The sequence below is a fragment of the Mastigoproctus giganteus genome, chromosome 11, assembly GCF_048544385.1.
Source record: "Mastigoproctus giganteus isolate SK-2022 chromosome 11, ASM4854438v1, whole genome shotgun sequence".
Lineage (NCBI taxonomy): Eukaryota > Metazoa > Arthropoda > Arachnida > Uropygi > Thelyphonidae > Mastigoproctus > Mastigoproctus giganteus.
Genome location: NC_143585.1, coordinates 53,994,633 through 54,013,964, shown reverse-complemented (window position 1 = coordinate 54,013,964; position 19,332 = coordinate 53,994,633). Strand labels below are relative to the sequence as shown.

General features: G+C 36.3%; 2 protein-coding genes across 2 annotated transcripts in view; one reads left to right on the top strand and one right to left on the bottom strand.

Annotated features, from left to right (window-relative positions):
• rg (A kinase anchor protein rugose) overlaps positions 1-19,332 on the top strand; it is a 1,582,765-nt gene that overhangs the window by 1,114,123 nt on the left and 449,310 nt on the right. The gene's annotated exons all lie outside the window — the stretch shown is intronic.
• Positions 7,611-8,802, bottom strand: LOC150078017 (protein mab-21). Its single transcript, XM_090384661.1, has one exon. It carries the CDS (start codon positions 8,706-8,708, stop codon positions 7,611-7,613), a length of 1,098 nt encoding a protein of 365 aa, XP_090240787.1. The 5' UTR covers positions 8,709-8,802.

Below are 19,332 nucleotides of genomic sequence, written 5' to 3'. Positions count from 1 at the left end.
CCTTGTGAGAACTGGGGGGGGGGGAGAGAACTTGTGGACCGCCCGCGGATAAAATAGCGAAGGCCACACACCCTGTGAGTTGACCCGAACCTGGAGCGTGGCACAGGGACAGAATCAAGCACTGACAGATTATTTATTTATTTATTTATTTATTATAAGTTTTTTTTTTTCCAGCTGGACTCGTCCGATGTTGGCCATGCGCGCGCGCGCACACACACACACTTTTAGCCGAACAGACTGACCTGTCCCGGTGAACTTGTGGGATATCCACGTAGTATATGGTCGTCTTAACTCTGTGCACGGTGATGTAATTCTGTGCTACGGGTATAGCTCGAGTCACCATTTACAAGAGCCCTTCTTCCTGCTGCCTCTGAAGGATTTTGTTCTATGAAAATTACTTTTCTTCATTCCTTCAGATAGGACAACATACTCCTAGCGCATCTTTTAATAATTCTCTTACTGTTTATCAAAGTGCAGTTAATCGGCAAATCTAGCAATTACTGGATGTAATCGCTAACAGCATATCTAGATCATCGCTGAATCTGACGACTTGGAGAGGAATGGGTTCATCTCAAATCATTCCGCTACGGTGAAGAATGACTGCAAAGTAGGGATGGGATAGTTTGCATGTTTGGTTCCCTCCCCCTTTTCTGTGTTGGGCGCAAGTGCATCGCATCTATTGCAGCCCCCATTTGCTTGGCTCTGAGAGGGATGAGATTCTTATGAAGTTAATTAGCAAAAAAGGACGTTGTACCGGTTGACAATAGTCATTTAATTATTTCATATCATATTATTTTTACTTTTCGTATTATTTTTCTCGTATTATTTTTACTTTTAGTAGCGTATCATCAATTCATGTCATGCCAGTCCCATTTAGTTTTATTTGTATACTCTTCTAGCGAAATCTGAACATCTTATTCTCTACACTAAAGATTTATTTCGTCTTTCCACATTTAACTTTTTTTATACGAAATCTGCAATTGATTTACACGAAAATTAGCTGATTTTTATAATTATCTATCAAACGGCTGATTAACATGTCTCTCTCTCTCTCTTTCTCACACACACACACACACACACGAAAATTAAAAGCGAAATCTGTTGTTAGTTCCGGAACCGTGAATACCAAGGTGAAATTGTATTGTTTTGATAGTTTTTGTAATTTAAATTAACCACTTCCTTCTGTTTTAAAACTCATGTAATTCTATTCATGCAATGCATGTATGCAATTATATGCACACAAATACATTTTTCATATGCAAGCATGTATATAAAATGTAGCGCAGTTTTTACATAGTCCGGAGATCTGAATAATGACGAAATGCGCAATTTTGTTGATGGCCTCAGCCGTGGTTCTAATAGTTATGGACCCTTGGGTATTCGTATTCCAATCGTTGCTGCTGCCTGCTCGTGTACGGTGGCTGGCCCTCCCCTCTTGTTATTTTAATGACCACCTTCGTTGCCAGTTGACCCGTTAAGGACCCCACAGATGTGGTTAAAGAGGCAATTTTCATCTATGATGAAAGCATAGGCCTGGTTATTGTGAGGTTCGGGTGCACCTAACATTAGAAACAAACTATATCTTTGATTTTTGCAATGCTGCATCGGTACCGATTAGTTTCTTTCTTTCTTTTTTTTTTTATTTGAAAAAAATTTTAACGTTATAAATACAAGAACCATCTGATTTCCATCCCTTTATTGTTTTTCTACTTCGTCCGTTAACCATGATTCCGATTTTTGATGCGCTGCAATTATTGTATTCCGGAGAAAAGAAATATAAAGTAACTGTAGGAGAGATGTCACAAAAAGGTTTAAGAAGAAAATAAGGGGAAAAAAAAAATTTAGATGTGAATATATACTGTATATATTTTTTTCTCATAACTATAGAGATTGTTGCGCACTTAATGCAGTTTCATGTTTTTCTTAGAAAATATATGAACATATCAAGACATACTTTGGCAAACTCGCCACACAAATGGAAGAGTTGGTTTGTGTTGTGAAGAGCGATTCCTCATTCTCATCACAAAAATTATCAAGTAAACCACACAAAAACTAATTTCTGTTCTGTTTACATTCTTTCTCTTTTCCTCTCTTCCACAACGTTTGCATTTAGTGTTTATCGTCTTTTTTCTATTTCATACACTGAACTGAATCATATTTTTATTTGATGATTAACGTATAGAATTTTATAAAATCTGGTCTATGAATAAATGTGTATTTTATCAATCCCGGTGAAATTCTAATCTAATAGTTCATACACCTAAATGTACTTAATGCCGACACATTGCAAGGATCTAGATCTCAAGCGTGTAAAAATGAACAAACAAACAAAAAAAATAAATAAATAAATACATGATTACAGAAAAATATTAAAGTTTATTATCTGGAAGAGGAGATTGACCAACTGATAGCCATTGTTGTGTGGCGAGTGTTTGAGTAACATTTACTAACTGTTAGCAATGAGGAATTACTTGATCCAAGTCAAGCCTTAAATTTCTGTGAAAAAATTTTGCCATTTGATTACATTTTACACACAATTCATACTATTCTTTCACTCCGATAGGAAGAGAAAGCACAAATACGATAAAAATTGTTTAAAAAAGTGAATCTTAATAAGTCATTTCTCCCCTTAAGGTGTAAGCGAGATGACTTCTCACGCCAAACTTGAATATGGCAAGTATGCATTTTCGATGAACTAAAAATGTCACTTTACTGTGCATTATTTACTAATTCTACCTTTACAAGCATATGTTGTATATATTTCAAAACAATGCATATTACATCAGATCGCCTCAATTAGACCAGTCTTCAGCAGCTGTTCACAAAAATGTAAGAACTTTGCAGCACAGTATCGTGCTAGTGGAGATTTTGAGATTTGAGATTAGTTTTTGTTATCTAGTGGCAAGTGGCCCTTTGAGATTATCTTGTGATATCTAATGGCCAAAATATAAAAAAGACAACAAAAAAAAAAAAAAAAAAAAAAAAAACCGCGAAAACGAAAACAGAATTTTTCTAAAAACGCTTTAGAGAGTTGTGCCTTCAACATGAAATCAACAATTGAGATAGGACACTAGAGGATAAGATATCAGAATATTATTTCAAGAAAACTGCTTAACATGAAGGAATATGCAATCTAATTGTTAACAGAAGCGTACCAATCTCGAAATGTGCTCGAGGGAGTGCTGTTGGTCCTTCAAATCTGCGGCTCAGGTTCAACAATTGAAGACGCTGATTAAGTCCTTCTATTTTGGACTTTATAACGCTGTTCTGGTATGTTGACTGTGATCTCTCTCTAAAATGTGTTTTGTTCATTCGTGTGTGTTTTCACCTTTATTTAAAAAAGAAAAAAAAAAAAAAAAAGCATTATTTTTTTTTCTATACTTATTTTTCATTAAATTTCTCTGTGCTATGCCTACAACTTATACCGTGAAGGTTCTGTTATAAAATAGTCATATAATATTACGGTCCGTTTATTTTTGTTGTTATATTGACATTCAGAATAAGTAATTTGCGCGCAAAGAGACCAGCCACTATCAGAAATTTGTTATTATAAAAGTGGCATGTTCAATTTTAGCTACAGTACTATTTGCAAGTCCAGTGATTCTGCTACGGTTGTAGGTTGTATATATAATATTAAAACAGCTCTTTTTAAATGTCTCTCCCTTTTTTATTTTTTAGATGCTTTCTCTCATAGTCTCCCACCTTTTTAAAAGATAAGTATTAGGCGTTTGGAAATCAACCGTTCACATTTATACTTTACAGTTTAGAGCACTTATTATAAACGTGCTTCAACGCCTCTATTTCTTCTCGCGTATACTACATAAGTATTTTTCAGATAACACTTCTTTCATTCACGCTTTCACGAAAGATTTTTACAAATTTTCAGAGCTGTTCTGACAACAAGTATATTATATGTTGAAATTGGCATGATTTGCATATTAGTGCAGTATGTACATTACTTGTTATGTTTCATTAAGCAGTTATAAAACGTTTTTTACAAGAGATGTACTCTTTACAGAACATTCATTATAGGAACTCGATATATATATATATATATATATATATATATATATATACACACACACACAGGGTGTCTCAAAAATACACGGCAAAACTTCAGGAATGAGTTCCTCATATGTAGACAATAAAAATATTTTATATTAACATAGTTCCGGAAATGCTTGGTTCCCGCGTTATTAACCGGAATGTCTTATCTCCCGCAGGTGATTTCCTTCATCAAAAGGTACTGACAGAATCTGGTAGTTTTCCATTTCGACCATGTACTCAAATCAGGAGCAAGCGGATATGCATTTTATGTACAGTTTGGCGGACGGCAGTGCTCTGGAGGCTCGTCGTTTGTACCACGAAAGGTTCCCAGAACGAAGATGTCCAGACAGGAAAACGTTTGAAGGTATCCATCGCCACCTTTGTGAACATGGGACCTTTACACCTCGTGCTGCCGACAGAGGACGACCAAGATCTATGACTCCTGAAGTAGAGGGTGGACCAACTGCCTGGCCTCCACGCTCAATTGATTTAAACCCACCAGATTTCTTCTTGTGGGGCCATTTAAAGTCATTGGTGTATTCGACTCCGGTAGCTGATGTGGAAACTCTCCGCAATCGAATTGTGGCAGGTTGTGAGACAATACGAAAAATGCCAGGAATTTGGTATCGTCTTCGCGAGTCCATGAGACGTCAATGTGAGGCCTGTATTCAGGCAGAAGGTGGACATTTTGAACAATTACTATAAGGTGATGTGAACAGTTAAGTGTCATAGACAGACCTTCAAAACTCGGAAACCAAGCATTTCCGGACCTATGTTGATATAAAATATTTTTATTGTCTACATATGAGGAACTCATTCCTGAAGTTATGCCGTGTATTTTTGAGACACCCTGTATATAAAAATGCGTAACAATTTTTAAAATTAGTTTAAATCAATTAAAAATATATATTTTTTTTCTTTTGAAGCTGCATTGTTCTCTTAAGTTGATTTGCAATATAGATTTTTATTATGTTTTTAGTCCAAACCTTGGGGAGGGGGAGATAATTAATCCCACCCTAAGATGATTTGAAAAGCATTTTCTTGCATGTTATGCATTTTCTTGCATGTTATGCTCTGGTATGTTATGTTATAATTATCTGTAAACTGAACAGTTTCATATGCTTTCCGGCTCATTAGTTTTGGTTTCCCTTCCTTTTTTTTTATGTTGTCCCCCCTAAAAGGGGGGACAGCATTTCCAGGTCTCACTTGTAAATAAAAACAAAAAAAAAACAAAAAAAGTCAGTGCATTTTGAATACTGTGTGCGTTTCCTCCTCAACGAATTTGGAGCCAGAGCAGCTAATGCGCCAAAAACCAACCATACCACACACACACCCGAATTTGGATACGATGTTAACTGAAATATGTTTAATTTTGTAATTACTTGGAAAAATTTTGATCTAGCATTAAAGATTTTGAACATCAGTTATCATTTTCCTGGGCCACGTTAATGGAATAAACTGTATCCAGTGGATATTGTTTATCCCATGTCATTCCAATTGTTGTAAGTACATATAAAACGAAAAATACTGGGTCAGCTTTAAATATTTTTGTACTGTAAATTGATTTTCAGGTCAGCGAGTTTAGGCTAGTTGTCTTTAATAAAGTGTTTATTTGTTTTGTTTTTTTACAAGGAACAAATTCATTTTTGTTTCATTTTTAATGGACTGTTCTGTATGATTTTTATAGGCGCCCAACGACGAAAATACCTGGTATTTCGTCGATGTATTTTAAATTCATTTTTGCATAACGTAAAGTTCGCTGAAAGATGGTCTGTGGTTTTCTACTGACGGAAAGTGTTATTTCCTTGATACATTATGTAGTGATTTTTTTTTTTTTTTTTTTTAAGAAAACTTAAAAGAAATCTTGGCGTATTACTACTGAAGACTGTCTAGAGATAAATTTTCTTATAGTGAAATTTACATCCCCCTCCTTCCTTTTGAAAGGGCAAACATGTATTAAAATTCTTATTTGTAAAATTGGTGAAAATTTATATAAATTCAATTCACGATGGTGAAGAAATAGTTGCCAAAAGAAAAATAATTCATGAATGAATTAGTTTACTAGTTTCAACAAGTATACTTAATTTTCACTGAATTTTTAGTAGGATGTCACAAGGGACCATCTAAGTGAAACCATATAGAATAAATAATATTCATATTGGCATTTATATTCTGTATGTATATACACACAGTTATGTAGAAAGGATATTCGTCGTTATTGGTTAACCAGATTTACAAAAACTCATATATAATAATGAACAGTGAAATATACATTATCAATTTCCGGCTTTAATCGCTCCTTTTGTCCAGCTTAAATGATCTATGATTCCCACCTCATTTTAGGGTGGGTTTTTTTTTTTTTTTTTTTTTTTTGCCTCCCCGTTCTTTCACAACTCCAAGCGACAATGCAGTTTAAGTCCTCCTGCAGATGCCGAATTTCTTTCCCTTTTTATTCAGAAATATTCTACTCCCCCTTTCCTCTTCCTTAACTATTGCATATTAAGTTAACCGTGTTACCTGGGTGTGCAGGTGATGCTAACATTTATATAAACATATCTTTGTATTTTGTTCATTGTTGAAAATGTGACTGGAATTGTCGTGATGTTATTTAAATCAGACAGAAACGCAGGTCACTTCGGAACATATTTCTAATTTTTACACTCTACTGCAAAAGTTGTTTTTACATGTCTTAAAAATATTCAAACATTAGCTACTTACATAGGCTATTTATGACACCTGAAGTCGATGAGTTAAGTTTCATGATCGCACCACAAACAGTCACTTTGGGTGTTGATAATCGGAATCAACACTTATCTCGTCAACAAGAGTTAATATTATAGAAATAACAAACACTGATTGAAGTAAACAAAAATCCAGTTTGCTGCCCCTTTCCTCCCTCTCACCTTACATCCATGAGCCTTTATATTAAGTCACAATCACCTTATCAGCAGTTGCCATTTAGTGGTTAATCCTCAGCATGAACTGGGCATGTAATACACTAGTGACAGACATCTCATAATTAGTAGTTCGGCAATAATAATTTCTCATAAAAACACAGAAAACTAGACATTATCCATGAAATTTTCAGCTCACATTAGCATAAAGGGACAGTTGCACCACAGTTAATAGATTTCGGCTGCCTTCTTTTCATTTATTACAAGAAAAATACAGATGACGTCAAGTTACCTTTCACGTTAGCTTTTATAATGCTTGTTGTTCAGACCATAATCTTCATCTTTGAAGTCTTCTCCCCCCCCCACCTCACTCACTCACTCACTCACTCATTCACACACAAAATGCGAAAGGGACACGGGCATACGTTCTTTGGTGATCATTGTTTTCCAAAAGAAGAGGAGTATGGTACAACCGGGACCAGCTTGGTGCTTTTTAGAGCCGGTTTTCCAGAAACTCTGACGCCACGTTTCTGTGCTCACTTTGAGAAATTACTAGTATGCTATATATATATATATATATAATTTTTTTTTTTTTTTTTTATAAAGACATTTCCCCTCGGGTGTAAGAAAATTGCCATCAAACAACTTCTCCATTCTTGGAAAATAAATTTACAGTTTTTCTAATGATCTTGGGTTGGTAAGAAGCTCCCGTGTTAAACGCCAGCATTGTTTAGCCGCGTTTTCTAGTGAACTAACAGATTTGCCCTTGAAGAGGTCGAGCTGCGGGAGGAAGTAATGAGGACAACGGCGGCACTGGAGGCACGAAATCAGCTGTAGGAGTATGCCGTTCAAACGGTCGCCTAAGCAGGTTTCGTCCCACTCCAATTCCCGTGGATGTTTCTCGCACTCGTACAGCACCAACATTTTCATGTGATAACTTGTAACAGGATTACCGGGTAGATCAAGATGTCTGTCTCGCAGAGTCCTCAGAATGCTTAGACACTTCTTCCTGCATCCTCCTTGTAAAAGTCGATTTTCAGCTTCGTTGAAGTTAAGAACCCAGGCGTCTCCTTCCATAGACGACTGCTTTCCTTGTAGAGTGATACATTCTTTGGATAGAAGGTCGAATCCTTCTGTTTTTACTTCGGCCACCAGATTTGGGTTTGGCCAAGGAATGTGTGGGACAGGCCAGTGAGCAGCAGATCGTGGCCATAGTCCGCTACATCGAAATGCTGGTGTTATTTGGACAACATATCGTTCTCTTATTCTAAGCTTCACTTCTGTGGTGTCGGCGACCATTTTTACAACATCTCTGTAACTACACTTGTCACAAGCTTGGGCAACTAATGTCTGAAAGCGCGAGCGAATTTTTCTGGCTGATAAATAACCTGAAGCCGTTATGAATTCTACCCAGAGAGACATAGATCGCTTACGTCCGTCACTGAGCTTCAGAACTGCGCATCCAGGTAGAGAACCATCATCCACAAAGTTGAATACTCCCATTTGATTTAAATACAGTACCACTTCAAATTCCGTAGGAGAAATTACATCAAAACCATCGTAGCGTCCGTTACAGTCGTTGAGAGAAGAAATGAACCTTGGCTCTTGTACTTCGACTTCTTTAAGTACGTCCTGTACTACCTTACACACTTCGCGCACCGTCTTGGCAATGTTGGCCTTCCGGGCTTGTACCCGTTCTCCGTAGAACTTGTTCAGCTGGTAGAGCAACTTAGACTGAGCGGCCATCATATCCGGGGGTACTAGCATTTTCTGCAGCTCTGCCCAGGAAAGGGTTGGCCGCTCTCGCGTTGGGGGGACACCTGGTAACTACCTATCTGATATTTGCCGTACGGATAGTAGCTTTATGGCCGATGGTCACGAAGAACGTGGTCGACTTAGACGATCTGAATGGTCTTCAATGCTTGCCTGTGGGCGGGTCATACGAGGTGCGCATACTAGCAGCATGCGCGTTACAAGCTCCTCCTATTTCTATGCGGTCCAACCGTTAGATACTCTATCGCCGCCCATTGAAGCTGTCGTACAGAACACGTAACTCTGGCTCGTCAGTCACCCAACGTCTGTGCATCCGACTGTCGTACTGCTTTCTTACCCCACTTGAGAGACCGGTTTCCGGTGGGCCAAGGTATCGTTTCCCCAAAAGTTTCATAAGGACCCGAGGCACAGCAATTGGTTGAAATGTAAGTAGCAGGGTTTTCGACCTCTTTTCCTCTTGTGTCTGCCATCACCTGTCAACTGCTGTCATGTAAATTATCCGGTAGCACGATGTGCGAACAGCTAACCCCTCCTTCATGCCAAGGAGGTGGGGTCCTTACAGTACCAGCAATCCGTCACCTTCTTATTTTGATTCCTTGCGGTTTGAAATTGAATATAAAAAGTTGGTAAAGAGCTCATCCATTCCATAGTGCAAACAAGAGTGCTGTGTTTCCAGTTTTTGCTATTATCAAGTGGCTGACCTACGTTATTTCCTACTAATATAATTATGCGTGTGTGAGTCTTCAACTATTGTGATTTACCTTTAAAAGACTCATCGAGAATACTTGAAATCTTGCATTTGAAATTGCATTAAAAATCTTTCAGTGAACTATGTAAGTCAACGTTACGTGGAGTCTTATTTTAACATAACCTTAAATTATTGCATTGTATAAAGGACTTTCATATTTCTGAGGTCAAAATTTAGAATGATATTCTAAGTGATCGCACTTTCCAGTAATAGTACATATGTGACACAAGCGTTCTTTTCTTATAGCTTAATATAGAATTTTGTGTAATATGTTTAGGTAAACATTATATTTGACATTTTTAGGTAAAATTCGCATAAGATCTGAAACAAAGCTTTCACTTTTGAAGTTAGCAGAGAGTAGTAGCCTCGTATAAAATTATGATTGGAGTAAATAACATTACAGTTCATAAGTGAGTATGTGCTTACATAATTAAAATAAACGGAATCTTCCTGTTTGTGGAATATAGCCACAAAATCATCACTCCTCCTTCTTGACTGACATAAGTAGCCATGAAAAAGGTTCTATTTATATAAAGAATATTTCGTCGTAAAATTGGTGAAATGACGCCTTATTCTTGATACGTGATGTAAAAAAAAAAAAAGTAAGAAGTATTCAAATAATTAATGCAGTAGTAATTTATCTCTTCATGTTAGAATCTGTTCTCTTATGGTAAATTACTTTGGAAGGTTTTTTTGTGCAACATAATGTCAGCCGCAGTTGTGACACAATCATTCTTTCTTCATTCAGAATTGTGTGCAATATATTCAGTAAACATTATATATGATAGTTTTTGGTAAATACTCACATTCAATGATGAAAACGATGTGAAGTCTAAATTTCAGCAGTTAGAATAAGTATTAATTGCCGTATTCTATATCGGAATAATAATGAATCACATAACCGTGCAATTGAGTTATTTTACTTCTTCTTTTACAAATTAATGCTAATATCTTGTCATGCGCAAATGATATTAAGATCTGTTATTTTTTAAGTCACCATTGTAAGCATGGATGAGTAAATTTAGACCACAAGTTACAACCATTGTAAGATTTTGTTTATGCTTTATTTCAGAATAAACCCTACATTTAACTATTAAAGAAGTCTATTTTAATACTAATAATGTTATATGCCCAATAATTAACTCTTTTCTCCTTAAAGGCCGCAAAATATATCTTGATTCCTTCTCAGTTTCAGATCGTTTCACAAAATATAAAAAATGTATATCATCTAGGATTCAGATCACACTGGCCATCATTTTAATATCAGAAGGACCACATGCATTTCATTCATTAATTTCAACGCATTAACAGAACTGCAAAAATTTAGTTCTAATAGGAAATATAGCAGTGATTTCCTCCCCCCTTTTTGTGTATGAAAGTACATATTTTGTTTATAGATGTAAATCTTTAAAGCTAGGTGTACTTAAATAAGTTGGAACAAAACACGAAAGCGGTGTGAAAAGATGGGGAGGGGAGATTCTGCTGGGCTAGCTCAACCAATTATTACATTTCTCCATAAAAGAACAAACTGATCCATCGTCATTTCAGTGATACTTTTATTTTCCTCTTGAAGTACAGTATGATGCCGGCTTAATTTAAACCAAACTAATACATAGCAACATATTATACTTTCTTACTTGCATTCATTATATCTTGGTTCAAGCATTCCATCGTTTTGTGTTACGATTATGGTTACAGTAGAAGAGAGAGCCGTAACTAAAATTAAGGACTATTTATATAGTCCTTTATTTTATATTATATTGTTTAAAATATATGCTTCGCAAGCAGCATATTACTGGCGAACTCAGTTGGATACCTTTGGTCTAAATATTTAAACGACAAACGCGCCATATAATAAAATAAATTTTCTGTTTATACTCCGGGACGACCAAATGATGAAGAGTTCACAAGATAGACAGAATACAAGAAACAGCACTGTATTTAGCAGTCACGGGCCTGAACCCCGGTCACTCAAGGCACGTGTACTTATGCACTCACGCGCCTGACCACTAGGCTACGTCAATCTGAAGTGTAAAATGTACCATGCTTCACTCGTCTTTGCAGAAATGCTGAATATTTAAAGGGGCAAAATCAATGTATCGTGTGCTGTACAAACGCTGAAACCTGTAAAAACATCTCCTGTATCTCAGTTCTCAGGTAGAGGGGGGGGGGGGAGAAGCATTGGACAAAATATCTTGTCAAATGAAATCATTTGGTGCCGAATTCCCTTCTAGGGGGAAAACATGAGCCCAGCTTTGCTATCATTGTACGTACTGATTAAAATATTTTTATTCAATGCTTTTTTTTTTTTTTTTTTAAACCAGAGTTATTTTTCAACCCAAGCAATTCAGACTTATCAGTTATACATAATAAATAATCTTATGTTTATACTGCGTGACATTATTTTATTTATTTATTTATTATATGCGGGCGTCACAAATAATGACATTTGGCCATATACAAAAGTCCATGTTCACGCTGTAATGATTTTTATATTCATTTACCATAAAGTTCATATCCACGTTGCTATCGATTATTATATAGGTAGGTATTATAGACCGCTCTCATGAAAATAAAGAATTACTAACCGGGAGCATCAGAATCTTCCAGCTGTTTAAATTCAGGACATGACTGCACCACAGCTGCATCATGATGAAGTTCATAAGTTCCTAGGTAAATATTATAGATTATCTACCTAATCATCTTATGAAAATAAAGAATTACTAACCAGAAGCATTAGGATCTTGCCATATATAAATCCAGGAGCTCGCAGCACCAAGGTTGCTATCAGTGATTATATAGGTAGATACTGTAGACCACCCTCATAGAAATAAATAATTACTAGCCAGGAGTATCAAGATCTCCTCACTATACAAGCCCAGGAACGAGCTGCACCAGAGTTACCTTCCAGATTATTTGCATTTCGCATCCAAATTCCCATCATGAATATTCATGCTAACCTTGTACTAGAAGCTGCTTTCGTGCGTCTATTATTAGTATAGGTTTTCAAGTATTAATAGCACAAGGAGCCAATATGTCGATTCAGGACATCAGAAGACAGTAGCCTGAGAATGTTTCGCTTTATGGTTTCAGAAATAAACAGCACAAGGAGTCGCTTTTGGGTACTGAAAAACAGCGGCCATCTAAGCACAGCTGCATTGAGCAGCAAATAGTAATGTAAGATACCCTACTGTTTAGTCCCAGACGATTGCAAGGAGATACTTTATTAGTTTAGGAATATAAGACATAAGTAGCAAAAGGAGCTGCTCTGCTATACAAGAACTATGTATGTATTCCCTGTCTGTGATGGCTCCTAGGTGTATGCCTATCTCTAGAGGAACTAGCTTATAAACTAGCAGCGCAAGGCCTCGCTTCGGAGCCAGCCGCGCAATGAACTGCTCTGCAAACCGTCATCAGATGCATCGGGAGCCGCTTCGCCGCCGGTCTATGTAGCTTCAGAAAACTGTGCTTTAAATTGCTTGAGGATCCCCCGTTCTCAAGAGAATGTAGTGGAAGTGGACATCCAGTAATCAGAACAGACTTTACCTCAAACTTGTCCACTTCCAACAATATATTCCCGGATAACCACAGGTCGAGTTTATAAGAATTCCTCTAATTGAAATGAGATTCGAATTTGGGCCTTTTTCACACGGTGTACTCTTAATTTAGGATTTTAAGGGCCTGTAAATATGTTAATAATTATTATAATTTTCATTACAGCTATGATTTTTATAATGATGCATTCTGTAGCTATTATTATAAACTCGCCAACACAGTAAGATACCATAATCACTTGCCCTAAGACCTTAGAACTTTTTTATCGGTGGTCGCCAATATCAAAGCCATAAATTTTGTCCACCTCTCAAACTACATTTATTGATATTATTTGTAATTTCCTTATCTTTATCCTTATCGTATTATATTGTAATATATTTTCCTTATCGTATTATATTGTAATACTTATATTGCAGTAATTTTTTACCCGTATGCAAACAAATTATTAAATTAGCGAATGATTTATCAGTGTTACTGTTAATACTTCTGTTATTGGTTCTTTAAGGGTGAGCCCTAATTAGTTGTTTTAGTGCGCGCGCGCACCCACACACACACACATGTGCACACCATTCCCCACCTCCTGCGCCCTAACTGGGTATTATCACTATGTTTTAGGGTTCTCATAACTATATGGATGTACTCTGGTTTGTGACAGAGATCGTTATTACAGTCTAAAATCGAATAAGCCGAGATTGCAAAAATATAGCCGCATACAAGCCTGCTGAGGTTTGCGAAGCAATTTCAGTAGCGTCTCTTTCTCTCTCTCTCTCTCTCGTGCGCCCCGAAGCCTATGACTACTATCGCTGTTTTTAAAGAACTGATGAATTTAATTCAATCAATACACGCTCTCCTTTATTCATCATGATGTTTATCATACTTATATAGGAGGCGTGTGATTTCCTATAGGCCATATTGTATGTATGTCGTAATAAGACTTTGTTGCTTTTATCAACCTGCTTGCGCTCTTTCACTCAGTAGAGTTGAATAAAAAAATTTGCCCAAAAACTGGCCGAAACGCCTGTTTGCAATTTTAATTTTGCATATAAATAATTTTAGCTTATTGAAAACGGGTATGAAACAACAGTTCTCAAAGCTTTAATATGCATTACAATTGTTATCAATATCTGCAATTTATTGTGCTACACTTGTCTTATTTGTATAAAAAATATGAGTTAATATATTAATTTACATTGCTCAATTATTTACACTCAGAAACTGGAACTGTACTCGATCCGCGGGTTTCCGATCTTCTGCAGGACTCTAGTGTGGTCATCCTAACAATTGTATTTTATTCTGTTTTGTACAATATATCTTGTATAAGGCAGCTCCTGAACATTAATTCACCTTCGCTGTGGTTCTCTGTGATGATACTGTTATCATCACGGAGAACTAAGATTACTGTTTCCCAATAGACACTTTCCTATCAGAAAGCAGCAATCATCAGGAACGCTACTTCCCGGTATCCGTGCCATGAGAAGGCATCGCATCGGCCGTCACCTTAATACTGCAGCATTGTCGCGTGTACTTGATCCAGTGGTAATGGTACGAATGGTGTGCCATGAAAACACACCCCACACAATTACACCTCCGCCCAGCATCTTGTACATAGGATGGTTCCAGTGGTTTCCATCATACTTGGTAAGGCTCACTGTTATTCGCAGAGTGAATAACAATCGTAGCACAGACACTACTGCGACTGGGAGTAACTTCTTTTGGGCCCTTATTCATACACAGCCGATTTTATTTCCAATCAGGGTGTGAAGTTGAAGTATGAAGTTTCAGGTGAGACATGACATGACATTCGACAAAAAAAAAGTGATTGTAGGATGTATGATATCAAACACAATATTCTTAATGCCTCATGACCTTATCTGTATCAATGCTTATACTGAAACAAGCTAACCGTATCTAGGCCTGACGTAGCCCAGTGGTCAGGAGCGAGAGTGCATAGCACGCGTTCCTTGAGTGGACCGGGGTTCAAGCCCGTGACTACTAAATACGATAAATATTTGTATTGACGATTTATTGTAAACTCTACTGACTTGGTTGTCGTGCCGGAGTATAAACAGAAAATTTATTTATTTATTTATTCCTTCTGAATTCCCTTTAGTATTCGGTATCAATTACACGTTTGTTCTTCTTCAAAATGTTAAATCACTCGGTTTTTATGCGCACTATGGCCATAGTTGCCGATGCGCCTAATAAATCCCTAAACCAACAACAACTCGGTTTTTATCTCAGAAGAAGTTGCTTTCCTGGGATCTTTTTGCTAAATCACCAGCATTTACTCTTTCCACCTCTTATTGGGAAACAGGGTACAGTACATATATACGAGGGTACTTACTCGTATAATGTCCCCCATTTTTTTTTTTTTTTTTATGACAAAAGCAAGGCTGACTATAATAAACTCCGGATCCAGCCACGTTCGAACCGGTGGATTGCCTCCTCTCCTTGCGCCTTTCTCCATTCAGAGAGGTCCATTCAGCAATAATAAAAATAATCACGATATTACATTTTATATTGTGTTGTACACGAGCAAGAAGATTCCGTTGGAGACCGTAAGCAGAAAATTTTATATTTTTAATTAATAAATTATTTTTGTACATTTTTTTAGAGGACCCGTTACATGAAAATAAAAAAAAATTATAAAAATAATAATAATAAATACTGATATTAACGGCACTTAAGCGTGTGCGCATAACTGTAAGTGTATTGTCTGCAGTGTGTGTGTGTGTGTGTGTGTTTACGGGCCGATTTGCATTTTGGGTGGGCTTTCTAAAAGAATTTCTAAAACCCTTCACTTGTCGTCGCAGATCGAACCCGAACCTCTCCAGATGAGCCCCTTCTCCCGTAGAAAGGTTTTGGACAGGGCTCCAGAATTTCTGGAACCGGCACCGAATATGAGCAACCGATATGGCAATTCGCCTGCATCTGGTTCCGAAATATTTGTATGAGTTTCTTGGTGTTCGAGAAATCGAAGTGAGAGGGGCAAGGGACGACAGTGAAGCAAAACGACGATTATCGCATGCGGCGATTAGCTTTGAGTGCTTGTACAAATTGTTTCGATTACTGAATTTGCTACTTAAAGCTGAACATGAGATTCGTAGTGAGCACATAAATTGGTACTCGCAACTTTTATCAATTGATTCGAACACCCTATTAATGATCATCACAAAATAAAACCATTACAGGAAATTGAAGACACTTGAACTCACAAGGCAGACTCGTATGTGAACACTGTATTGTTGCACATCGGGCTAAAGTTACTGCTTCAATCACGCATAAAATCTAAATCGCTGATAAATAAAATAAATAAATACTCTTATTTTACAAGGAGAGAAAAATGAACAGTGATGTTTTACAAGTCCCCCACGGTCAAGAAGGCCTGGGGTTTAAATATGTTATTCTTCGTGCATCTGCACGATCAGTAGGCCAGAAGAGTTTACAATTATTTTGATAATAAATGTGATCATTATCCGGGTGTAGCAATCACGCTGACTTGAACCACAGTCCACCCATACTGCAGTAATGCGTAGTTTGGGTGCATTATTTCACTCTTGTATTAACCACTCAGCTATCATATTGATGCGCCTAAAACCCAACAACAACTGCTTCAGTCTCATATGTCCTCTTAAAATTAAAAAAAAAGTTATTTTGGGCTACTTAATCTTAGAAATTTGGAGTTTTCGAGATTTTTCTTTTGGTGAATATTGAAAAAGTTCTTTCCAATGAAAATTTTAAATATTCTCGGATGTAGAAGCACTTCGGAAATTAAGCGAACAACATAAATATTTAATTTTTTAAATAATCCTGGTATTTGTGCCATTGCAGGCATTGTAAGCTTTTTAGGAGATGAAAATTTCGAGAAAAATTGTCTGCTTGTTTGAGATCAACTAACTCTCAAAAAGGATATTTATCCAATGATGAAATTTGAACTTACCTTCAGTTTAAAAACCTACGCACGCAAACTACTCGAATTCAGACTGCTGAATCTATAAATGTACATGATAAGATGAATGAGCCGTTTGGCGTATTATTATAATTAGCATATTTGATACAGAGTCATTTTCTCTTTCAAATCGTGCGAAAAGGTCTGTGTTCGATTCCCGTAGCCGGATGAAGTTGAAAAATACTTCCCTGTCGATTGGAAGAAGATATATGGACTTTTTTCATATACCGAGACACTGAGGTAATTTGTTTCAAGCGAGGTTTGCATGGTTTTGTTTACAGAAAACTACAGACCAAACCCAAGTTTCCTTGAGACGTACCATAAAATAGGTACAGTTACCATGAAATATAACCAATTTACAAACACAGTATGACATTTTAGTCCTTGGCGCAAATTCTAAAACAATCAAACCAAAATTCTTAATGAGTATTTTACGATTGCTGACTGAAAATTAAATCAGCTTGTTTAGACATCTGAAAATTAAATCAGCTTGTTTAGACATGCACGGGAACATATTAACAACATATATACGACATTACTTTTCATATTCAGATAGAACCTTTTCCTGGTGTCCCCATTATCATCAAAATATTGAACTAAAATATATATTCTAGAGGCATCATGGAATTCAAAACCACCAGACTAAATGCCATCTGAAATAGCGTTGATTCTTCAAGAGCATAACAATCCTATCTCATCTTGTTGGAACACAGTTAAGAGTTTCTGTGACTTCTTAAATTAGTATAAATCTGCTTCGTGTAGTGTCGGTATTCGGGCTTCATAGTTCGTATGTGAGAAAGTAAGAATCAATTTAAATGATCAAACGAATTAGCCGAGCGGCCAATTTACAAGTGCTGTAGTACATGAATTGGAATCGACGTTTATTAAAATCCGTGTGACCGCTAAATACGATTAATCGTAATATTCTTTTGAAATAACAAGTTGTAAACTCGTCTGCCTTATCTGGTTATGCCAGCGTATAAACCAAACTCTTTTTTCTTTTTTTTTTTTTTTATATATTCGTTAATCGCATATTCAAAAATCTCCACACCCTTACATATAAAGTGAATGGAAATGTCATTGTGCTTTATATATTTTCTTGGTTTACTTTTAAGATGAATAAAAATAAATGAAGAATTATTGAGAACACTTGTAAAAATCTGAAGTTTTCATTCTCTCTCTCCACACATACATACACACGGCGGGTGTTGGGTGCAATTTCAACGAAATATGATTGTACATATTTAGCTAGATTTATATTGAGGTTGAATAGATTCAGTTTACCCATATCGTTCCATAAAACCAGTTTTTGTAAATTAAACATTGAGTTGATACAACTTCATGGATAGGTTATTTATGCTAACTTTTCTTGCACTACAGCGCAACTTCAGCAGTTGTATCCTATAATAGGCTGCTTTTTTCTGCTTCTGCGGATAAACCCAACCAAAGATTTAGCTATAGATGATCTCAGTTATAAAAAGACTGCTTATTTGGTATAGTGGTATTTGACATCGATTCATTAGGACTAACCATTTATAATATTAATTGAGATAATATTTGTAATTCATTCTTCCTCTCTCCCGTAGTTCAAAAATAAACCTATTAAAAATGGAATTATTTTCGGATTATCTTTAAGCTGATCACTGAGATTGTTGATTAATCTTGGTTGTGCTCAAATAAGAGTAATTCTAAAAGAATAAAGTCAAAAATATAAATTTGGTATTAATAAAATATTCGATTTTGCTAAACATTTCAATCAAAATCTCGAATTTCAGCTTCATCGAAAACCATAAGAACTTTTTTGATTGTACTCCGAAACAAACGGTCAGTGAAGTTAACAAGATAGGAACTACAAGAATCTTATATATGTATATTTATTTTATTTTTATTTTTTTTTTTTTTTTGTTTTTGGCCCCTTTTCTCAGTGAACAATCTGTTAAAAACATTAATTTCCCTCCCTCTTGTTTCCCAAAGAAAACTCTACCATTTCCTTTCACTGTTACTGATTTGTATATAAATTCGCAAGATGTATCTTCAGTACACTTGGATGCTGAAATGGGTAAACGATGTGACTGATCGGTTTGGAAAGTGGAAAAATAGTAGTTCATTGAGACCAAGCGCCAGTATAACATCCATGATGATGTGTTCCCACCCGCCACTCTCTGGCATCAAGGGTAAACTGGAAATAGTTCATAGCCGAGAAAACGAGCAGTCAAAACGAAAAATATTTGTGAATTATGAGAGTAACTCCTCCCATCCACATTTTTCTGGCCGTGTAGTCTGCTTCTGGCATACGATAGCTGTATAATGGTTTGGTTTATTTTGTGGTGCAAGGGCTGGTGAATTCCTTCATCAGAGAAAGTCGC